The sequence below is a fragment of the Setaria viridis genome, chromosome 8 (assembly GCF_005286985.2).
Source record: "Setaria viridis chromosome 8, Setaria_viridis_v4.0, whole genome shotgun sequence".
Lineage (NCBI taxonomy): Eukaryota > Viridiplantae > Streptophyta > Magnoliopsida > Poales > Poaceae > Setaria > Setaria viridis.
In genome coordinates, this window is record NC_048270.2 from 37943718 (window position 1) to 37966551 (window position 22834).

At 43.7% G+C, this 22834-nt stretch overlaps 1 protein-coding gene, 1 long non-coding RNA gene and 1 pseudogene across 2 annotated transcripts; 1 reads left to right on the forward strand and 2 right to left on the reverse strand.

Annotated features, from left to right (window-relative positions):
- Positions 1 to 5176: 5176 nt before the first annotated feature.
- LOC140220094 (wall-associated receptor kinase 3-like) lies at positions 5177 to 8313 on the reverse strand. The gene is made up of 2 exons (XM_072295525.1): positions 7305 to 8313; positions 5177 to 5620 (listed from the first exon to the last, which is right to left on the reverse strand). Exons 1-2 carry the CDS (start codon positions 8309 to 8311, stop codon positions 5245 to 5247), a joined length of 1383 nt encoding a protein of 460 aa, XP_072151626.1. The 5' UTR covers positions 8312 to 8313; the 3' UTR covers positions 5177 to 5244.
- Positions 8314 to 8570: 257 nt separating this feature from the next.
- Positions 8571 to 16398, reverse strand: LOC117866653 (glycerophosphodiester phosphodiesterase GDPDL4-like; annotated as a pseudogene).
- On the forward strand, positions 16320 to 20047 carry LOC117866654 (uncharacterized). The gene is made up of 3 exons (XR_004642958.2): positions 16320 to 16859; positions 17368 to 17504; positions 18537 to 20047. It is a non-coding gene; the product is annotated as an uncharacterized lncRNA (long non-coding RNA).
- Positions 20048 to 22834: the final 2787 nt, after the last annotated feature.

Here is a 22834-nt window from a genome sequence, read left to right on the forward strand (position 1 = left end):
CCAATCAACAGGAGGAAATAAACCGACATATACTCTAATGCCCATGTGCATTATAAATGTATTACCACCAGTTCACCACGATTCACTGCATCGGTGAAATCAACTAGATCTCCACAGTCCACTCTCTACGTCTGCTGTGCTCAAGAAAAAAATTCAGTCACAACAAAATGAGAACATAAAATTTCAGAGTAAAAACAATATCGATCGACCGATACATTTTAAGTAAACCTGCAAGCTTGAGTAAAATCTGAAATGTGAAAAAGAATGGATAGATTACCCATCAGGTAGAATCAGTGCTTTATACCATATCATAAAAATAATATCACAATCTTTCAATCATCCCACCACCCAACACTCTTGGTCCACCGATAACCAAAAGCCGCTACATTTTTTCTAATGCGCTACAGAACCACTACAGCACTCGATAATTTAATTGAATTTGCTCATTTACCCTAAAACAAAGTCTTACACCATGTGGTTGTATGATCTCAAGCCACTGAGCAAAATTCCTTACTCAGCACAGGACAAAACCATCAAAATCCACATTAAGTGATCGACTACGACCCAAGGGATTCCACAGCAACAAAATTGTGATTTTTTTAGAACACGGACAAGTTTCTATTCAGAGTCCCCAACATTCAGTTAGTAGAATTCATAACAGTGCAGTTAGCTAGAGCACTAACAGTTGATAACTGTGACGAAAGTGAAACTGCAGCAACAGTCCAATCAGTCTTCATGAAAGGGGAGGCAATTGCCCTGTTCCAGAGTATCAGCTTCGAGCTCAACGTTCAGAAGGAGTGAAGGACCTTAATCTTAGCCGAGCTGGATTGCAGATGAACTGACAACCAGTCGCTCAACTAGCACATGTCTAATTGCAATGTACTAAATCCACACTAAGTGACCAGGGCCTTGGGGGGTGGGGTCGTAACTATGGAGAGGAGCTGCTTCTCGGCCGCGATGATGCGGTTGGTGGAGGTGGGGATCCAGCGGAGCGAGGGCAGCCACACCCGTGCCCACCTCGACCCTGCCTGCGCCGGCGCCGCCTCCGCCATGGCCGCAGAGGCGGAGGCCCGTCCCATCTCCTCGGCCGCCATCCTGGTCATCGTTGCGATGGCAGCGTGCTCATACGACGCAGGCACACGTCACGCGCGTTTTCCCCCCTTCCTCCGTCCTCCTCCGAATCTGGTGGAGTAGTCTGGAGCCGCCGCTCTGAGCTGCGCATTGGAGGGAGCCGAGCCCGAGCTGCGAGCTTTTGCTGTTGAAATGAGAGCCTGAGCTGCGGATCTAGGATTGCCCCTCCTGGTGGCGACACGTCGGGCATCAGGGGACGGGCTGCACAGAATGAGTATGCGGACCGTCTCACCCAATTTTTTTCCCATGCACGCCCTTGTTTTGATTGCTTCTTTGTTTTTTGTTTTAATTAAAACCAAAAAACGAACGTGGTTTGCTGATCTGTTCATGTAGGAAAAGCCTGAATTAGCATCTTGTTGCTAAGTATATTAATTGTAATATTGATGATTAAACCGAGGCAAAACCTTACGATTTCATTTCTTGGAGTAAATTGAGTTTGTCCGTGTGATTTGATTATGCATGCTTTTCCTTTTCATCTCATCATCAACGAACGAATTCAAACTTTCAACCACCACTCTGTAAATGTCACAGTACATATGGTAGAGCAATATCTATGTCGATCAAAGCGTGTGCTATCACCTCACCACACATCACGTACGTATAACAAAGTGAAATGTGTTATGGGATCAGACACCATGCAAGAGTTCCCACATGCACTACGGATCGATGATGAGAGCAATCGGGCATGAGAGTCATCATGAACGAACTGAAATTTTCGCTCAAGGTTGAGGTTTGGTAGCCTCATAGAGCTTAACATTATCTGTGGATCCTCCTGCTGCTTCCTCCGTCAGCATCTTAATCGTAGGGACTAATAAGCGCCGTCACATTTCTAGAAGGTTTCTACCAGCTGACTGGACGTCGGCCTCGCCATGCAGGTCGACTGCTTTCTAATCATTGTGCTTCATCTTAATGAAATGTTTATTTGAGAGCTAATGGCAGCAATTTGCATAGCCATCGATCCAAATTTCCAAAAGGCATGCAATGCACACTGCTTGTCGAGATATGATATTTTTTTGATCTTCCACCCTTCCGTGCCACATTCAAGTTCTTGCTTTGCTTCAAGTACTTGTTGTCAGTAGCTATTAGTGGAAGTGGAACTACATGTTGCTTCAAGTACTTGCTTCAAGTGCTTTGCTTTGCTTCAAGTACGGCAACTGTTCCATGGATTTTTACTTGATTTCTTTTCCAGAGACCGCACCGCAGGGAGTGTAATTTGCTGCGTTGAATTTGATTTAGCCGATGGAATTTTTGAGGAGACCTTTGATGGGCTGGCTACTCACCTAGTCACCTGGACCTGGGCTTGTCCTCCAGGTGGCAGTAGAGAAACTGGCCTAGCTAGCAGCTGGCGAGGAAACGGAGCCTAGTTCTTTCCGAGCCCAGAACGATATACTCTAGCCCCCCAGATCAATTCGCTTGCACCAACATTATAAATCCTTTTAAAAAAAGCATAATTGTTTTACGATACTGCAGATGCAATGTTTCTTTTAGTTTTCTTACTTACTACGAGACACGTTACACGCAATGTCTCAAAGGTTGATGAAGTTGCTTTACGCAATTGCTTGAGATTGATGTTGTCGCTTTGACTTTGGATAAAACTAAAACTCTTTTGTATCTGGAAAGGGAGGCTCCTCGTGGAGTTGAGGCACTCGCTGTTCCTGCTGACACAGCCGTAGTCCGACCGCTTCGCCGCCGTCGCGCACGACGACTTGTTGAGCGTCCAGTTCCAGGACGGCCGGGAACACCAGCCCGGCGGCGTTCCCGGAGGAGAGAAGCGACATCTTGACGGCGAACACACGTTGTCCCTGTCGCGCCACCACTCCTGCTCCACCGTGAGCACGCTGGCACCCGGCGCCACCCACGCCGGCCGTGGCTCCGTGGCGTTCTTCTCCTGCCATGAGAACTGGACGCGGAAGGACGTGAGGCCCGTCGGTATGGGCGACTCGCAGCAGCCGACGCCACGCCGGAGCTTCTGCTGCTCGTCGGCGGAACAGGACGGCGCGCACGAGCCGAACGTGGCGGCGGCGGCTCCTGGCCGCGACGGCGTCGTCGCCGTCCGCGCGGCGGCCTGAAAGCCGCAGCCGACGAGGACGAGGCTGTTCCGCGCGGCGGAGAGCACGTACGGCCGGAGGTTGGTGGGCAGGACCCTGACCCTCGCGTCGCTGTTGTTGCCGGCGGCGAAGGACCAGGCCGTGGCGCGGACGCGCACCGTGCTGTTCCGGATGGAGATCGCGAGCACCTCCGGGCCGTCGCTCTGGAGGAAGAGCCTGGCGGCTGGTACGAGCGGTCGCAGGTGGCCTTGAAGCCCGTCCGGTGGCAGCCGTACGTGGTGCCGAACGGGTACGGCACGTCGACGTCGCCGCACTTGCTCTCGCAGCCGGCCAAGGCAATGTTCGCCGCCGCCGCCGCCGTCGCGAGCTGCGCCAGCAGCAGCGGCACGACGGGGCTGCGCATCGCTCGTAGCAGATGGCTCTGTTCCTCTGAAATGGCAAGCGTGTGTGCAGTGCCATCTTATGGGCTATGGCGGCGCGCGCGCGGTAGCTGGGCAGGACCGTTGGCCAATCCAAAGTCAACCATGACGGCCTCTGCGACAAACAAAATGACGAAGCTAATGATAAGATCATCTTCAAAATGCATGATTAACTAATATATCTGGCTACCTGCGTGTGTAGACATGAAAGATCTTTACGTGTATCCACACGTACTTCGACAGAAAACTTAAAAAAATTCAGTCAAATTTCTGACCTCAGGATCGTGCTTGGAGAATTCTGTCGTCCTTCGCCTTCTTTTTTATTTTTGAAAGATGTCCTTCGCCTTCGTATCTATCAGTTGGAGACTCAGGTTCGACGGCCCTACAGCCTGAAAATTAGCACAGGTGGCGGCCGCCGGGCAATGAGAGCGAAGCAACCGATAACGCAATCGAAGATAATTCTTTTCCAAGGATATTCATCAATTCAGAGGAAAGCTGTGGGAGGCCTCAACAAAATTACCGATTCAAAGTCAACCAGCAGTTCTCTGTTTTGTGCACAGCGAGGTAACCAGGTAACTGGTGAGAACTCTGCATGCGTAGAAGTGAAGAATCTTTCCGTTGATGCATAGTTAACTCTTACTACTACTCAACTACTCATGGGTTTGGTAGGCATACATCCTGAGAAAAACTTGAAACTTTCAGTCAGATTTGACTTTGAGATCGTGCATGAAGAACTAGTCTATCATGCATGCTTCACCTCCAAAGATTTCTGACCCAGCTGTCAGTTGAGTTTAGGTTCGACGGCCCTACAGCCCGCATGGGTGGACCACCGTGGGAAGCGAAGCGGTGGTTCAGGGACGGCGCCGCAGTTCGCAGGCTTGGTTTGTTGGCTGTCTGAATATTTGTCGGATATACAGTAGCACTGACAACCACATCTGGTCCGTCGTTCAGAATGTCATAGGAAGCACAGCGTTACTGTTGGGATTCAGGTTGATGAATGACCAGATGCTTGTTGTAGTCGTGATGAAGTGATGACAAGATTAAGGATTTGCTTTCTGATGTTGTTGATCCTTCGGCGTGTTTCTTCGGGAATGCTGTGTAGTAGTAGTAGTAGTGCCGTTGTTCAGAGTTTGTTCTGTGGAGAATCTATGCTCTAAAGGGCCTAGAGTCACATCTTCGGTCTTCAAATTTTTCGAAAAAAAAAACATCTTCAGTCCTCACAAACAGTATCGCAGGAGCTAAAAGAAATCTATGGAGAAAGGTGGTGATTAACTATGCAGCTGATAAAAACTAGTATGATCTCCATCCCAAAACCAACGTAACCACACCATCACCATGGTCATCTCTAACGCATCCAGAGTCCCGCATCAAGAATATCTCCATCTCAACTCTCATTAAGAGATGAGGAAAGATCCCTCCCTCCTTCGTCACAATGGCCAAAATCAGGTCCTTGGTTCAAAACATGGGAGGTAGAATAACCTAATGCTAATAACTGAAGCTAATTTGAGGAGTGCACGAATAATTTTAGGATGACACAAGTGGGATGAAAGCCAGCAGTCAATTGGCTGAGGAGTGAGTACTGGTACTACTACTGCATTGTATAGGAGTAGATAGCTTTGCTGTTGGATGGGAATGTGGCGTGAGGATCAGCGCTCCAAGCTCGCAGAAACTAAGATCTCTTCCTCGATGCTGTACTGTCTACTGCAGTAGTTGTCGCCGGCATTGGCATTTCCACCTTGAAATGTTAGGCCGTTCAGTCCATGCACATGACCCTCTCCAATCACTGAAGTGTTAACCTCTGAACCCAGCAGCCCTTGAAGCCTCATCTCCACGCTCCGCATGGTTGGCCTGTCTTCTCCCTTCATCCTCAAGCACATTGCTGCTATTTCCGCCAATTGTTTGCCCTCCTCTTCTCCTTCTTCGATGACCTGCTCATCTAGTATCTCATTGAGCTCACCTTGATCCAGGGACGTGACAAAGTGTGCCACGAGGCCCACACCTTCAGGCGAAATCTTACTATTACTAATTGGAGGCTCCTTTTGAAGTCTCCAGGTGAAGCCACCTAGGATTCCTAGGTGGACACTCTAGAAAAAGAGAGAAATCCTATAAATTCTCACAAAAAAGCAAAACATCCGACCATCAATCGACAGATTCAAATCATCATAGCCATTGAATCTATTATGTTTTTAAAAAAATTACCCACCTATGCCATTATGAAAATAGCCTAAAGTAACCCCCTAAATCTATATATAAATTACCCACCTCTGCCATTATATAAAATAAACTAAAGTAACCCCTTACTCTTCATCAAAATTACCCACTTATGCCATTATAAACAATATTTAAAATAACCCCCTAATTTGCAACTGAATTGCCTACCGCTATTACTTAAAGTAACCCCTTAAATTTGCATCTATATTACCCACACATGCCATTATTAAAAATAACATGAGGTAACCCTATGTTTTAATCAAATCACCTTAAGTAAAAATATATAGCAATATATGATTCTAAATAGTCTATATCTTACACTATTGGTATACGATATAATAATTAAGGTCTTTACGTATGATGTGTGTCACCATTTATAAGCATATAAAGTGATGAGAATAGAAATATCTATGCTAAAATTGTATCTCAAAATTAAGGTTCATTAAACAAATTCAAGCACATACCTGGGATGCAAAGTGAAAAGTCAAATATTATAAATGTGGATGAAAATATTATAGAGTAATTACTAACTAAAATCTATCACAATTGGATGAAGATATTAAGTATTTATCTAAATAAGTATTGTGTTTGAATATTTAACAAACGAGAGATAGCTTATGGTAATAGTTTTGTAGCAATGTAGTTTTATTCTTTTTCCATTGGAGACTCCGCATTAGTTCCCACAAGACAAGCTAGAAAAAAGAGACAAATTCTTATAAAAATTAAAAAACATCAAACACCAATCCTATAAACTCTAATAATTATAGCCATTGATCTATTATATTTTCTAAAAAATTACCCATCACTGTCATTGTGAAAATATCAAAAATGAGGTCTAAACCTATATCTAAATTATCGAGCTCAACTATTATAAAAAATAATCTAAAGTAACCCCATAATATTCATCCAATTTACTGATACACATCATTATAAAGTATAACTTAAAATGTCATTCTAAAATTTAATCTATGTTACCCACAAATGTCGTTATTAAAAATAACCGAAAGTAAACACCTAAATCTTAATCTAATTATCTTCATGTGCATCATACAGAAATATCAAAAAGTAAACTAATATATGATTCTAAATTACCTATTTATGACATTGTTAATATAAAAATACTAAGTTAAAGTATATACACATGATGAATGCCACAATTTAGACCATTTATACAAGTATGTGAGGAATCGATGAAAAATATTGATTTGTATGCTAAACATAATGTATTGAGGATTGGAGGTGTGATACAAAATGGAAAAAGTATGAATATGGATGAAAACATGCATAGAGTAATTATTAATTAAAAATCAATGACAACTGGACAAAGATAGGTACATATCTGTATAAGTATTATCTTGAAATATTAAAAAATAAGAGAGTAGTAATTAAACAATTTTGATTATTAGCTAGGAGTTTAATTTCTAAATAATTTTTAAATACAATAACTTTAAAAATACTAGCCCGTGCGGGAGCACGGGTTGATGGACTAGTGTACATAATTTTCTTTCTTGTTAGAAGTTCAACAAGCATGACGCCGTAGCTGTAGACGTCACTTTTGTCGGTTAATCGCCTTGTGTAGTAGTACTCGGGATCCAAGTAGCCGAATGTTCCTTGTATGCCGGTTGTCACTCCCGATTGATCGATTGCAATGCCTCTCGAGGCACCGAAGTCCGAAACCTTGGCTGTCAATCGATCATCAAGTAGTATGTTGGATGTCTTGATGTCCCTATGCACCACCGATGTCGAAGCAGCTGAGTGAAGATAGGCCAGAGAACTGGCAACTTCAGAGGCGATACGCAGCCGATCTTTCCATGTCAGTGGTCTTTGAGGCTTGTCAACATGAAGGTGGTCGTAAAGTGTCCCATTTGGAACGAACTCGTAGACCAACAATGGGACTTCTGTCTCAAGGCAACACCCGAAAAGCTTCACTACATTTCTGTGGTTTATTTGGGAAAGGATGGCAACTTCGTTTATGAATTCATCGATCTCTCTTTGAACTACAAGCCTTGACACTTTAATGGCAACAACACGCTGGTTTGACAGTATGCCTTTGTACACCGTGCCGTGCCCTCCGCCGCCCAGGATGCGAGCCTCATCAAACTTATTTGTTGCCTTCTCGAGCTCTTCCAAGCTGAAGATCATCCTTTCGGCAATGTCCTTATCTACTAGTTGTCGAAGCAGCAACCCGCGGTTTCGCTTGAAGAATTTCTCCCTCATGTTTCTGGCTTTATGAATCTTGAGTCTTTTTGTTGCAAAGATGGCAGCAAGAACCAGAAGCAAAACGAACATACCAATGCCAACCCCCATAGCAAGAGAAGGTAGTCTTGAGTTTGTGTACCGTAAAAGATCTCTCTTCCTTGACGCAACAGGAGGAAGCGGTGGCTCCTCCACGCTTGAATCATTCAGTGTCGGCATTGGCGGCAAAGATGGCGGCTGGGCTTTGAAGCGTTGAAGTAACTGGTAAAGGGAGCCAACGTCAACGCGCAGCATGTAGTCGGGCATTTCTGCCAATACAGGAGTATGCAAATGTCAGAAACAGGAGAGTAAATAATGCAGCTACTAATTAAATACTATAATAGATTAACCCTACGAAAGAATGTGAATAATCACCTCCCTAATCTTATGGCAAAAGCAGGGTGAATGTGGGATCATAACTCGAAATTTTGATATCGCACAAGCTACATGACAGTGGAGCGGAAAATGGCACCACCATTGCGAAGGCTTTAAAAATGGCCTAAGCACAACTAGCTATGTTCCCATGCTATTTTCCATCATACCCTGTAGATGCAAGCAGTAAAATCACGACCCATATATATGTAGATGACAAACGAGACTTACTTTTGTATCTTCTGACTGTCTTCGGGAAGTCAGTTATGATGCCTGACAGATTAAATGATTGAACATAGTAATTGATCTCAACAGTTTCATCTGCAAAGAAGTCCAACGGTAGTGATACAAACTCATTCCAGAACACCTGTGCGTACACAGCTAGCCCTGCTGACTGTAGATGTTTCACAAGATTGTTCTGTCGGATCGCAAAATCTCGACTTAAGGTTAAAACAGATTTCCTATCAACAACTACAGCATCAGCAAAGTTCTTCATGGCTTCTAATGAGGAAGTAGAAGCATCCCCAATGCCTAAGGGGAGAGTGTAAACAAGCTTGCATTTTGTTTTCTGCTGCTTCAGTTTGACAAGAACAGCACTATCTTTCGACTGGATCAGAACTTGCTTGGTAGTCTGATTATCGTAGCTAGCAGCACTTAAGGCAGCATTTACAGAATCAACTATGTCAATTCCTAATGACTTTGCCACAAATGCAGCATTCTGCAGTACAAAAGATAGAATGATATATGAATAAAGAACTGTACTTATTTGAGATAAGTCAAGGTATTTGTCATATGCAAAGCTGAATAGAATATGTGGTAGGCCATGAGAAAGAAATAGTGTCTTTCCATTATCTAATCCCAGAGGCCTATACGAGTACAAGTTCAGTGTGTCTATAATAGATATAGAACTCATCGAGATGACAACAGTTAAGCAATTAAGCTATACCATTTAAAAATATAAAAAATGAAAACAGATCATGAGCTCTTCGTTAAAATAAATTATATTGATTATTCTTCAAGATATTGAAAGTTTACTATCTGGTAAACTTTTGACTGCCACATACTCATAATAGTGATATAAAATTCAGGTATCTTACTGTAATAGTTGGAGGCTCCTTCTGGAGCCTCCAGATGAAGCCACATAGGATTCCTAGGTGGATACTCTAGAAAACTATTACTAATTGGAGGCTCCTTTTGAAGCCTCCAGATGAAGCCACCTAGGATTCCTAGGTGGATACTCTAGAAAAAGAGAGAAATCCTAGAAATTCTCACAAAAAAGCAAAATATCCTACCATCAATCGACAGATTCAAATCATCATAGCCATTAGATCTATTATATTTTCTAAAAAATTACCCACCTATACCATTATGAAAATAGCCTAAAGTAACCACCTAAATCTATATATAAATTACCCACCTATGTCATTATATAAAATAAACTAAAGTAACCCTCTAATATGTATCAAAATTACCCACTTATACCATTATAAATAATATTTAAAATAACTCCCTAATTTGCAACTGAATTGGCTACTGCTATTACTTTAAAAAACTTAAAGTAACCCCTTAAATTTGCATCTATATTACCCACACATGCTATTATTAAAAATAACATGAGGTAACCCTACGTTTGAATCAAATAACCTTCATTAAAAATATACAACAATATATGATTCTAAATCGTCTATATCTTTACACTATTGGTATACGATATAGTAATTAAGGTCTATACGTATGATGTGTGATGTGTGTCACCATTTATAAGGATATAAAGTTACGGGAATATACATTTCTATGCTAAAATTATATTTAGCATTATGGATAGTTCTATTAAATTTATGAGCACTCAAACTTAGGGTTCATTAAACAAATTCAAGCCCATACATGCGGTCCAAAGTGGAAAGTTAAAGATTATAAATATGGCTGAAAATATTATAGAGTAATTACTAACTGAAATCTATCACAATTGGATGAACATATTAAGTATAATATCTATTTGTGTTCGAATATTTAACAAACGAGAGGTAACTTATGGTAATAGTTTTGTAGCAATGTAGTCTCATTTTTTTCCATTGGAGGCTCCGCATTAGTTCCCATGAGACAAGCAAGAAAAAAGAGACATTCTCATAAAAATTAAAAACATCAAACACCAATCCTGTAAACTCTAATAATCATAGTCATTGATTTATTATATTTTCTAAAAAGTTATCCACCACTGTCATTGTGGAAATATTCAAAAATAAGCTCCAAACCTATATCTAAATTACCGAGCTCAGCTATTATAAAACATAATCTAAAGTAACCACGTAATCTTCATCCAATTTACTAATACACATCATTATAAAGCATAACTTAAAATGTCATTCTAAAATTTTATCTATGTTACCCACATATGTCGTTATTAAAAATAACCTAAAGTAAATACCTAAATCTTAATCTAATTATCTTCATGTGCATCATATAGAAATGTCAAAAAGTAAACTAATATATGATTCTAAATTACCTATTTATGTCATTGTTAATATAAAAATACTACATTAAAGTATATACACATGATGAGTGCCACCATTAGACCATGTATACATGTATGTGCGGAATCGATGAAAAATATTGATTTGTATGCTAAACATAATGTATAGAGGATTGGAGGTGCGATACAAAATGGAAAAAGTATAAATACGAATGAAAAAGTGCATAGAATAATTATTAATTAAAAATCAATCACAACTGGACAAAGATAGGTACATATCTATATAAGTATTATGTTGAAGTATTGGGAAAATAAGAAAGTAGTAGGTAAACAATTTTGATTATTAGCTAAGAGTTTAATTTCTAAATAATTTTCAAATACAATAGCTTATAAAAACATTAGCCCGTGCGGGAGCACGGGTTGATGGACTAGTAAATTATAAAGATTAACCCTATGGGTCATATCAAAATAACCAAAACTTCAAGCAAAAGTTATCACCTCAATGATGATCATGACAGCAGACAAATCCTTATCCATTCCGATTGCTTGAAAGTCAGATAACTTCAGAAACTTCCTTTGATTTGTGTACCTTGGGTTCCTTACAAGATTATAATCACTCACTGGGGAAGATATTTTGGCTGTAGGAAAAGAGCAAGTCAAAAGGCTACTAATGAGTTGTGCTTTTTTGTAAGCCATTCTATAATGTTATTTGCCATTTACTTTAGGTAGAAAACAACAACAACAATTTATCTACATAATGATACAAAAGAAACTCACGTTTTAAGGTGCTACTATTAATGTCATCCCAAGTAAGGTTGAATGTGAAGATTCCTGCTGTAGCCTGAATTTCTGGAACAACAGAACTACGAGAGCTGAAAGTTGTTCCCTGCACATTCGTGGTATCAAGCAGGTTAATGGAACTCATGCACATAAGAACTCCATCACTTGTCACTTAAATAGGACAATCAATGACATCTGCGCCATCATTAATTGCACTATGGTAGGCCAGGTCCGTACAGTCCCATTATGCGAGATAACTAAGGGTTCCCCTGTATAAAAACACTACAGAGTTTTAATAGAATACATTCAACCATCATGGTAAAACTACTAAGGTAGGTCTTACACCGAGATGAGACATACCATGATCAGTCTTACTTGAATTCAGACTAGCCAAGCAACCTGCAGATGAGGAGATTCAAAGGCATTAAAATGAAAATGTTGCTTATTTGTTCACAAATATCATCCTAAGAAAATTTCCACAATGAGCACAACCATATCTTAAAGTGCGGTAAGATTATTTTGCACTCTGCAATTCCAATCTATAGTATTATAGTTGAGTCTTTAACATGTACTTAGTAACTTACCAATAGCCTCTGACGCAGTAAAAGGGTGTTCTGACAATACACCATCAACAGAGAAGCCACCATCGCTGATAAAGTTTAGGTATTCTGCCAATGGATCATAACTGTAGTTATAGGGAATAATTCTATCATTTGCAAAATCAGAGGCATATATTTCCAGCCCTGCATTGTGGGCTTCGGCGACAATTGATGTGGACGGCTGTAGATAGTTATCCTTTGTCACTGGCCAAATGTATGTCTTCGGGACCATTATGCCAGATGCAATAGACTTAATAAGTGTTAGGTTACTCAAAAGTGAACCATATGTTTGGTTTATAGAATGATCCAAGAGGGATTTATCAAGAAAGCTAAACACAAGCTTTATTTTGCCACGAACTGTTCCAGATATATTTTGGAGGAAGCCAAGTTCAGGTGACGAGATATAATCCACAGATACACGCTTTTGGATGGAAAGTATGTAGTTCCTCATGTTCAAACCATGTTCTTTGTAGAAGGTGTCATGCTACACACATGAAACAGAAATAAGCTTTTGAAGGTAGCACTAGCAACAACAAATTCCAAGTTACAAGGACAATACTCAACCTGAACATTCAACCAAACAGAAGGCTGCTTGACAATGGACAGCAAGTCAGTGACAGAGAGGATAGAATATCCGACAGAATCGAATCTGCGGGTGCGAGACCAAATTGCTTGTGTTACTGCTCAAAATAGTAGATAATCAGTTAAGAGTAAAGAAGCTTACATCATTAGATCATCACGCTTTCAGCAAGTATTTATAAGGCACTAAAAGCACAAATGCTTGAGTTATTGAGTACACACAACTTGAGAGAAAAAGGAAGCTCATAATGTGAAACTAGTTAAAAAATAATAAAATAAAACTAAACACAACGAAAATCATAATATGTTACATTGTTTCAAGATTCATGACCTTGGTGTGTAAACAAATATGGTTGTATATGTTTCGGACTCAATGAGTCATGCACCGTACAGTTGTGATCTTAGGCCGATAGTATTAGGCCGGCGGTTTGCTTAGAGATAGATGGTGTCCTGTTGTGATTCAAACATATAAAGCAAATGAGTCCTAGGTGATCACAACCGTACTCATGCATATCTCTTGATGAATTTCACCCCTTTATAAATGCATAACCGTGGTGAGTCAAGATAGGCAACCACGTTTCCTCCTTTTTCTTCCATGGTGGTGTGTCCATGGGCATGTCTGCGCATACTTAGTCTTTTTCTTTGTGAGGGAAAAATACTACTAAAGAGTAAAGACTGCTAATGCGTATACCCAATTATCATTAGTTTGTACTTACTACACATCTGAGATGTGTAGACACTACGGGAAAGCTAGAAATTGCCGAGTGTATTTTTTTTGCCGAGTGTTTTTTTCCGAGCACTCGGCAAACAAGCTCTTCGCCGAGTGTCAAGCCAAAAACACTCGGCAAATAAAAAACACTCGGCAAATCGAGGCTTTGCCAAGTGTCAAATAAAAAACACTCGGCAAACCACCCTCTTTGCCGAGTGTCAAAAAAAACACTCGGCAAAGAGGGGGTTTGTCGAGTGTTTTTTTGACACTCGGCAAAAAAATAATTTTTTTTCCTCTTTTCACCACGAAATTTTTTCTACTCTCCACATACAACATTTGGTACTCCATGTTAAAAATTAGTATATTTTTGGATTTATTTGCTATATTTATTTAATTAATTGTATTTCAAGGAAATTTTTGGTATAAGTCAAATTTGAACTGCAAGTGATTCAAATTATGGAACAAAATGAGTAGAAAAATGATATTCATGTTATTTGGCCCAATTTGAGACCTGACCCATGAAATGAAAAGAAATTTCGAACATCTTGTTCAAGAAACACGACCATGAACGTGTGGTAGTAGTATTTTTAAATTGTAAAAAAAACAAGCAAAGTCTGAAAATCATGAGATTTGTCATGATGTGATGATATAATACGTGGAGGCTATGGAAAAAAATTGAGAAGGTTTTGCACATTTCATCATGTGCAATGATTACAAACCGAAGCATCTCAGAAGAAGAATAGTAACTTTGAGAGGATTCGGTAAGATTTAGAGTCGAAGTGACGGTCGAGTTTGGTTTGACTACAAAACTTTTTGTATAGTCAATAGAGAACATATATTGATTCATATGAAAATTTGGTATTTTTTTGAAACTATTGGATATTTTTTAATTTTTTTTTCAAAAAAAGTTTGCCGAGTGTCCTATGTTGGACACTCGGCAAAGAAACACTTTACCGAGTGTCCACATACGACACTCGGCAAACCAGACGGCCCACCACAAAACAAACCCCCCCCCCCCCCCCCGATCGCCCCCAACTCTCCTCTCTTCCCCTCTTCCCCGCTTCCTTCCTGCCGCCGCCGCCGCACGCGCGCCCCCCCCCCGACCCCCTCCCCTCCCTCTCCCCCCCGGCCCCCTCCCCTCCCTCTCCTCTGACGGACCCAGCGCGCCCCCCCGGCCCCCTCCCCTCCCTCTCCTCCGGCGGACCCAGGGCGGCCCCGGCCCCCTCCCCTCTCCTCCGGCGGCCCCCTCCCCTCCCTCCCCTCCGCCGCGCCGCCCCTCGAGGCCGGATCCGGCGGAGGCCATGGTGGGCGGGGGGCGTGGTGGCCCCTCGGGGCCGGATCCGGCGGTGCCCGGCCGCCACTCCTTCCCCCGGCGGCCGCCCCCTCCCCGCGCCCCTCCTCGGCGAGATCCGGGCGGCGGCCCCTCCTTCTCCCTCTCACCGGAGAGATCCGGGCGCCGGCCCCCTCCTTCTCCCTCCCCCTCCCTCTCCGGCCGCCCCCTCCCCACCGGCGACATCCGGCAGCCGGGGCCGCCCCTCCCTCCCTCCCTCCCTCCCCCAACGGCGAGATCTAGGGACGGGGAAGGAGACGGCGGCACGCGTGGGCAGGGGCGGAGGGGACGGCGGCGGCGCGGGCCGGGGGAGGAAGACGGCGGCGCGCGTGGGCAGGGGCGGAGGGGACAGCGGCAGCACGGGCCGAGGGAGGGAGATGTCGGTGGCGCGGCGAGATCCATGGAGGGGGAGGGAGATGGCGGCGCGGGCCAGGTGGAGGGTGATGCCTGCCATGGAGGTTCAGCAGGCAGTGACGACCGGCGGCGGCGGCACCGGCGGCTATGTCGAGTTCCTGGTGAGGTGCGCGGAGGGGCTCCTCTCGGCGCTGGGCAAGGTCTGGGGAGCCCTCTGGGCTGTGCTCACCCTCTGGGCCGTGCTCACCGTCGCCGTCGTCATGGAGTACACCGTCGGTAAGCCTGTATGCCGCCGTGCATCGCAGTTAGTTGCAGAGATCGATGATGTACAAGACGCATGCAACGTCACGCGTGGACGGCTTGGGCCAGTGACGGCGGCGGCGTGTGGCCGGCAGTGGCGGCGGCGGCGGTGGTGGTGGCCGGCAGTGGCGGCGGCAGCAGCCAGCGACTGGTTTTTTTTTATTTTTTTGTGAAATTGTTGCCGAGTGTTTTTTGGGCACTCGGCAAAGCTTTTGCCGAGTGCCCGGCAAAAAACACTCGGCAAAGTTTGTTTGCCGGCAGGATTTTTGCCGTGTGCCCATTGCCGAGTGTTTTTGGGGTTTTGCCGAGTGCCCCAGGCACTCGGCAATGTTCCTGTCTCCCGTAGTGAGAGCTTACGGAATCCAATTGCTCTATAGTGAAATGTTTGCAATGATATTGTTATACTCACAAATAACAGACTGAAGCTCATCCTTGGTAAAGTCCAGAGCAAACCATCCATTTTTCCGCACGCCATCGATGACATAGGTCCGCTTTCTCGCAGGGTAAGCTTGGGCGACGTTGGTGCAATTAATTATCCATGTTAATGTCCCGAAGGCAGACTCCCACGCCATCCTTTGTCAGCTGGACGTCACACCACAGAGTTGTACCGGGTGCGCTGGCGATCAACGGAAAGGAGTAGGCATCTGAGCTGGAGTCGGGAAACACTCCTGAGAACCCGCCTTTGGCCACAACTCGTGGAGCATCACCTGCACGACAAATGCACATGATTATTCCCGTTAGGGCCCCTTTGGGAACGCGAAACCCCGGCGGGATCCCAGCATTTTCCTCGGGTTGGAGGCCCGCGCGACCCTCTGGCCTCGGGGCAAATTGCCTCGCCCTTTCGAAGCCGACGCCGCGGGGTACGGTGACCCGATCCACACGTTTTCCACGGGCTAGCGCTCCACCACCTCGAGGGTCCGGACGCCGCTTCCCCGTCGGCAACGCCTCTCTAGCTCCCCATCTCCGGCGGTGCCCCTCAAGCAGGCGCTCCGCTCCTGTCCCCGTCGGCAGCCACCTCTACATCAACCGCCGCGTCTCCACCTTGTCTTCCTCCTCTACTACTCCGGCAATCTCCGTTGCAGTACCCCCAAGTACCTGTGCCTGTGGCCTCCCTCCCCAAGCTCGTTGCTCCAACAAGATCAGCAAGTACAGCGAGTACAGTCCTTGGATTTTTGTGGAGAGTGTAAAAATGCAGCGCCTGGATTTATGATGCATTCTTGCACTCTCCACAATTTTGGTCTGGACTTCTTACACTATTCTAGTATTGGGCTTTCTTGGGACGGAGATCTATATTCCAATTTTGATCTGGACTTGTTGGATTGGTAAGTGACCCTTACCTTGTATTGCAGACTTGCACTACATCGCTTGTTCTTGGACGATGGGGATGGCTAGTGCGTCTCATTGTAATTAATTTTTCTTTATAGGCAAGGACTAGTTGCTACTCACTTTAGGTTGGTGATACATTGCTAAGTATAGATAACAACAGTGGTGGAGAGCATAGGGATGTATTAGTGTTTCCTTGATTAAAAAAAAAATCTTATATGCATGTGAGATATGTCATTGCTCCTGAACCTTGGTTTCATGGGAGTTTGTAATTTTGGTTGTTCAGCATGCTCAAATTAGAAAAAAAAAATTCAGAAATCAAATGTGATTTTCTGTTGAGAAATACTGTGTTTCGATGTCAACAATTGAGTTAGAACTTGACTGTAGGAAATATGCAGGAACCTGATTCACAAAGTGGACCTGACAAATTATTCTGATTGAAATAATGTACTGTATGCTTTGAGTCTTTTGACTAATTAAATTGCATTCTTATCTGTCTGGATAAAGGTCTGTCATGGTAAGAATTTGACAATGGTTGATGTTGGCGTGAAGGAACACTCATGTGCTTCATAAGATGATCACGGCATAGTATAGTAGCCATTTATTCTCATGGATCGTCCAGGACCAGAACTCCAGTAGGCAAGGTAGGAGATGCATGCCCAAAATAATGTTAGCTTTCTTTCTTTTTTTTAAAGTTTCACTTAGTAGTTCCTCATGTATATGCTTACAATCGTATATATGAGTTCCAGGTTTTCAACTTAACTAGTTCAGATTATTTTTGAATAGCATAGGATAATAGCTTTTGGGTTTGTATGCTAGGTAAGGTTTGGGCCAAATTTTGAGAAAGTGAGCATTAATGTAGCGCAATATATCATAATTTGAGCCTAGTAAATTATGATTTGTGCTAGCAGCATGTGAAACATATTATAGTACCTGGGTTCATTTTTATATCTTTCCCTCAATTTGTTGTGTGCTGCGACTTTTTGTAGGTGGTTTTGCAATACTGCGATGCAATATTTTTCATTTTTCATTTGTAAGTGCTTATTTTTTTAAGCCTTGCTGCTTTGCTTCTTCATTATGCTAAATTAAGCTTGAGAGAAAAGGGTTGAAAAAAATAAGTGAGGGTCTGGTATAGATAAACAACGGAGCAAAGCAAAGGACAACCATGGCTGAACAAAGATGAGGTCACTGACTTTCTTTCGGTTCAGATTATTCTCCTCACATCATATCATGCGAAGAGATTTCAACTAGTTTTTTTTGTTACTTTCCCTTTCCACCTGTGTCGTTTATTACTGTTCATTTAATAGGAAATGGACTAATCTTGCTGCAATGAGGGCAATAAAATAATCTTGAATAAATAGAGCTTACTAGTGAGCGTTGTTGCTACTGTGTGATCAACATTGATCTTAATTTTGTTTTATTGCTTACTTGTTGCATGTGGCTATTCATTTTTTAAAGCTATTGTCAAAAATTGTATAGTCTTGCAGTATGTATGAACCATGTCCTAGTCTGCTTCTTAAACTTGTTACTGGATTTATTTTAGAATTATGTGGCTGCTCTACCTATTATTTTTTAGTATGATGTCTGCAAGTGTCCACCTTTTAATTTGGATATTCATGTCAGTCACAGCATGCCCAATTGCTTAACTAACAAGATTGTTGTTTGTCCTACTGTAGGTGGTGCTGTTGCCTGCATGAGAACGATGCCAAGGAGAAGAGGAAGGTGCTAAAAGCAGTTTATGCTATCCGTGGTAGCCAAGGAGAAGAGGAAGGTGCCGGATCAAGAACAAGTCGTAGAGCATTGGTTTTAGCCAAGAGAGGTAGCAAGTAGAAAAACTGTGAAATTTGCATATACGTGAATACACAATTTTTGTTGTCCTTGAATGTGCATATTATAGGAGTGTGGCCATTATATATGACTGTAAGTTGCCACTTCTCCTATTGCCTAGTTGTGCCAGATCTTTGATTTGAGTTCTAGCATGGTTGTGTCTGATACCTGCTTTATGTAAACCAGTAGTATGCATGCATAGTAATTTTTAAGTTGTATTACTTGGCTTACAAATAACTGGTCAACTACATATTAATAATACTATATTGGATGATTGCTTCCTGTGTTTTACGAGCATCAGTTCTTTCCATGTCCAGTCTTGCTAGTTTCACATTCCAGCCAGCTGGCCTTGCTAGTTTCTAGTCACAGTTTCACATTCCAGCCAGTCGGCCTGCATGGTGTAGCAGTTTTTCAGGACAAGTTGGGGTTGGTACTTGAGTCCATGAAATTTAGGGATGAAGTCAAGTGTCAACTTTGTTACTGCACAAGTTTGTTGGCTTCATGCAGTGCCTGGAGAAAATGTGCATGGTTGGTAGGATGTTGTCTGGTCCATTTACCATTTCTGTTACCGTCTTATGTGTGATTTGGGCACAAACCAAACTAGATTAAGTAGACAACTTAGGAAGCTTGTGAAATATAAAATGCTTACAAAATCATGATAATCATACTGTATAATTTTAGGAGATCTGACTAAAATTGTTTATTGTTTATTGTCTACAACTTTTCAATGCTAGCTATTGTTTATTTTTTTAAATCAGTGAACAGTGAATGGTTGAAGAATATGAATAGGAGAAAGAATGTTGGAGGGAAGGTCCTTGGCTTATTTTACTAGCCAAATCTCTTATACAATAATTAGATTATGCTGCCACAGTTGAGTTGAAAGCATTGGAGCTAATTAAGTAGATGCTTAAAACATGCAAAGTTCATTTAGTCCAGCTGGATGCGAATGTAATTTGGTGATTGATGTTGCTTGTTGACCTTGTAGACATGTTACGGATTTTATTTATTAAGTTGCTATTTTTTATTTTCTGAATTTTTTTCCTGATTTTTAGGTATTTTTTGAGATATTTGTGAATTGTGGGCTATTTTTTGCACATTTACAGCTAGGGTACGGGCGGGTCTCCTCTGAAGTCTGCCTCCTAAACAGCAACACGGGATTAGGGGCGGATCTCCCCTGGCTGGGGTGGGATGCGTATGTCCCAGGCATTTCCCCCGGAGCGAAGCTGGTCGGCCGATGCTTCCAAAGGAGGCCTTAGAGAATATCCGCTCAAACCATCACCCAATTAATTTGGCAAGGCTTGACCACACGAATGAACGAAACAAGATTTTTTTTTTATATACTCGAACGAAACAAATTTGAAACCCCCACCCAAAGAAAAAGGTGGTTGCTGACTTGCTGTAGCTGCAGTGCACGCAGTAGCACAACTCCACTTCGTGTAACCACTAAGGTTGAGAGAAAACTTCCTATAATCCTCAGCAAAAGGGGGTGGCCTCTCCGCCTCTAGAATAAGCACCCACAAATTCCCCATCGGCTTCGCCGGCTGCCGTACAGAACCCATGGAAGCACGCACCTCATCTCCCATGTTAACAAGAGCACTAACAAGAGCGCGAAGCGAAGCAGAGCAGGCGACAGACAAGCTTGCTGAAAGCTGCAGGTGGCTGATCCTTACCGCTTAGGGTTTTGTACGCGTAGGGAAGCCAGGGGCCCTGCGCGGCGGCTGCACCGGCGAGGACCATGACGCAGCCGCAGCACAGCAGCGCGGCGAGGGACGCGGACACCCCTCCTCATCTCCGGATCGGAGAGCTTCCAGAACCTTCCCGCGGCGCACGGGTAGGATTGAGGAGCAGCGCCGGGGATTGAGAAGAAGAGACAGATGGAAGAGAGAGGAGAGACAAGCTCTAAGCAGTGCAGTGTGCAGGCTGCAGAGCACGGGAATTCGGAATGCGCCTGTTGTTTTTTTGGCAGGGAGCATATAAAGCAGCTGCGCACGGCCTCCGTAGCCACGGCCGCGTTCAACGCCGGCCCCACATGTCAGCGCGCAGCAAGGTGGCGCATTTGGCCCCGTGGTTCCTGCCTCTTTGTTTAGTCTTTTGGTCGTTTTCTACCGCTGACAGTGCTCCAAATGGTCGTTAGCAAAGGCTTGAAATCATTATCCGGTCAAAAGAAAAAAACAGACTAAAAAATGGTCGTTAGCAAAGGCGGAGCCGAGGCAGGCGGGCGGCGGCGCGGAGCGCTTTTTTTTTTTAATTTTTTAGTCCTACTGGTAACATCAACCGAAAATAAAGGAACCTTTTAGCTCCCTTCTTGTCTTGAAAAATTTATCCCAGATGATTTTTAGAGAGATTTAATCCTATCCAACTAAGACTAAAGGTGAGTTTTTACCAGCGCAAGTGGATCACTGAATCAGAATTGTCAATGTATGCAGCATGTAAATTTCAAAATTTAGGATATGAAATTTAGCAAAAATAGGTTAGGCTGGTTATATATACTGTTTTGCGGTTCAGCTCCTTTTTGACTTCTTATAGTAACTTCTTAAAAAATTCTTCCCCAAAACTATGTATCGGGAGCTCTTCCAAAATTTTTTCCAAAAAAAACATAACAACCCACAGCAGATTGCTAATAAGTAGCCCCCAATATTTCAAAACAGACCACATCATCATAATTAGGCCATTAGTTGGGCTGGTCACTCAGGCTTATCTTCTTCCTCGTGTGGCTGGTGCACGAGGCTTCTCTCTTCCCTAACCTCAAAGTTAGCATCCGTCCTTAGCTAAAATTCATCATCTTCGTCAAATCCTAGATCAATTACTCGCAATTGAAGCTTTGTTGATGTGTTGTGAACCCATTTTACTACTCATCTGCACAAATCCCTAGAGGTACTAGCTGAATCAAGGAGGGGAAGAGAAGAAAATAGTTGTGCCCGGCCTTCGCTCGGACATGCACCGGCCATCTCCGCTCGGCCATGCCTCGCGCCCCACCCGCATGCCTGCTGCCTCCTCGCAATAGCCTCGAGCCTATTGCCGTGTCACGCGACGCCTCCCTCCTGCTCGCAATACCGCTCCTCCCTCCCTTCGGCTCACTATGCCGCGCCTCCCTCCCTGCTGCTCCCACCGCCTGCAGCGTCGCACCTCCCTTCTTGCTTCTCGAGAGCGATGGGCGTTTCGATCGTAGGCAACTCACGGTGGAGGACGGGGCCTCGCGGGGCGGTACCGTGCGGTGACCGCGACCCAAAATGACGACTACATTTGGGGCTGACGAGCGCGGCCGGCGTCAGCGTCGGCGGCTAGGGCGCGAACGCGCGGCTGGGGCGCGAACGTGTGCCCGGATGCGCTCCAGGACCGGGAGAGGAACTCGAGCGGGTCTAGCGGGGAGGGTGATTGGGGAAGCATCAGTCTCCCATATATATGTGGGGTGACGGAGGTGTTTTCCGCGTCCGCGCATTTTTACGGGAAGGATGGGGAAGCTGTTGGAGGTGAGTTTTTTTATTTTTCCCCTAAATAAGGTTTTAAGGTAATATTAAGGGAGATTTTTGGAGTTACTCTTGTATAGGAGTGCTGGAAGTCTGAAGCTCATCTCAAACAAATAAAACAAAAAGAAAGTCTGAAACTGGGAAGCCATGGTGCCAGGCAGTTGGAAAGCGCGGCACACTTTTTCGCATTGGGGGGGGGGGGGGGGGGGGGGTTGGCGGCGCGGGTGTGTCTCGCAGAACTGTGCGCTATTGGGATTGCATCTATGATCCTTGATCCGTTACAGCACTGGCAGTAATCTCAATTTGTTCCCTCCCTACTACTAGCACAAGGCGGGGACAGCTACACGGTACTGCTCTAACAAAAAGCAAAGCTCCGGTCTGGTCGTTTTGGAATCGGCATTTGCCCTCCGTCTATCCATATCGAATAGCTCAGCGTCCCGGATAGGAATTAATCTCGACATTAGCATTGATGCTCGGGATAAGCTTAAAATATTTTAGTGTATGCAGTGATTTGTTGTTTAGGTGACTTTTCTCACTTGTTTGTTTAAGAAATTGCAAAGGTATCTACCATTTGGGTGTTTCATGCATATATCTCTTTCGGAAACAGCATCACGAGGGGTGTGAACTAGGTTGTGATAATAATGGAGCAGCGGGATAATCAAATAGGCAAACTAACTTGT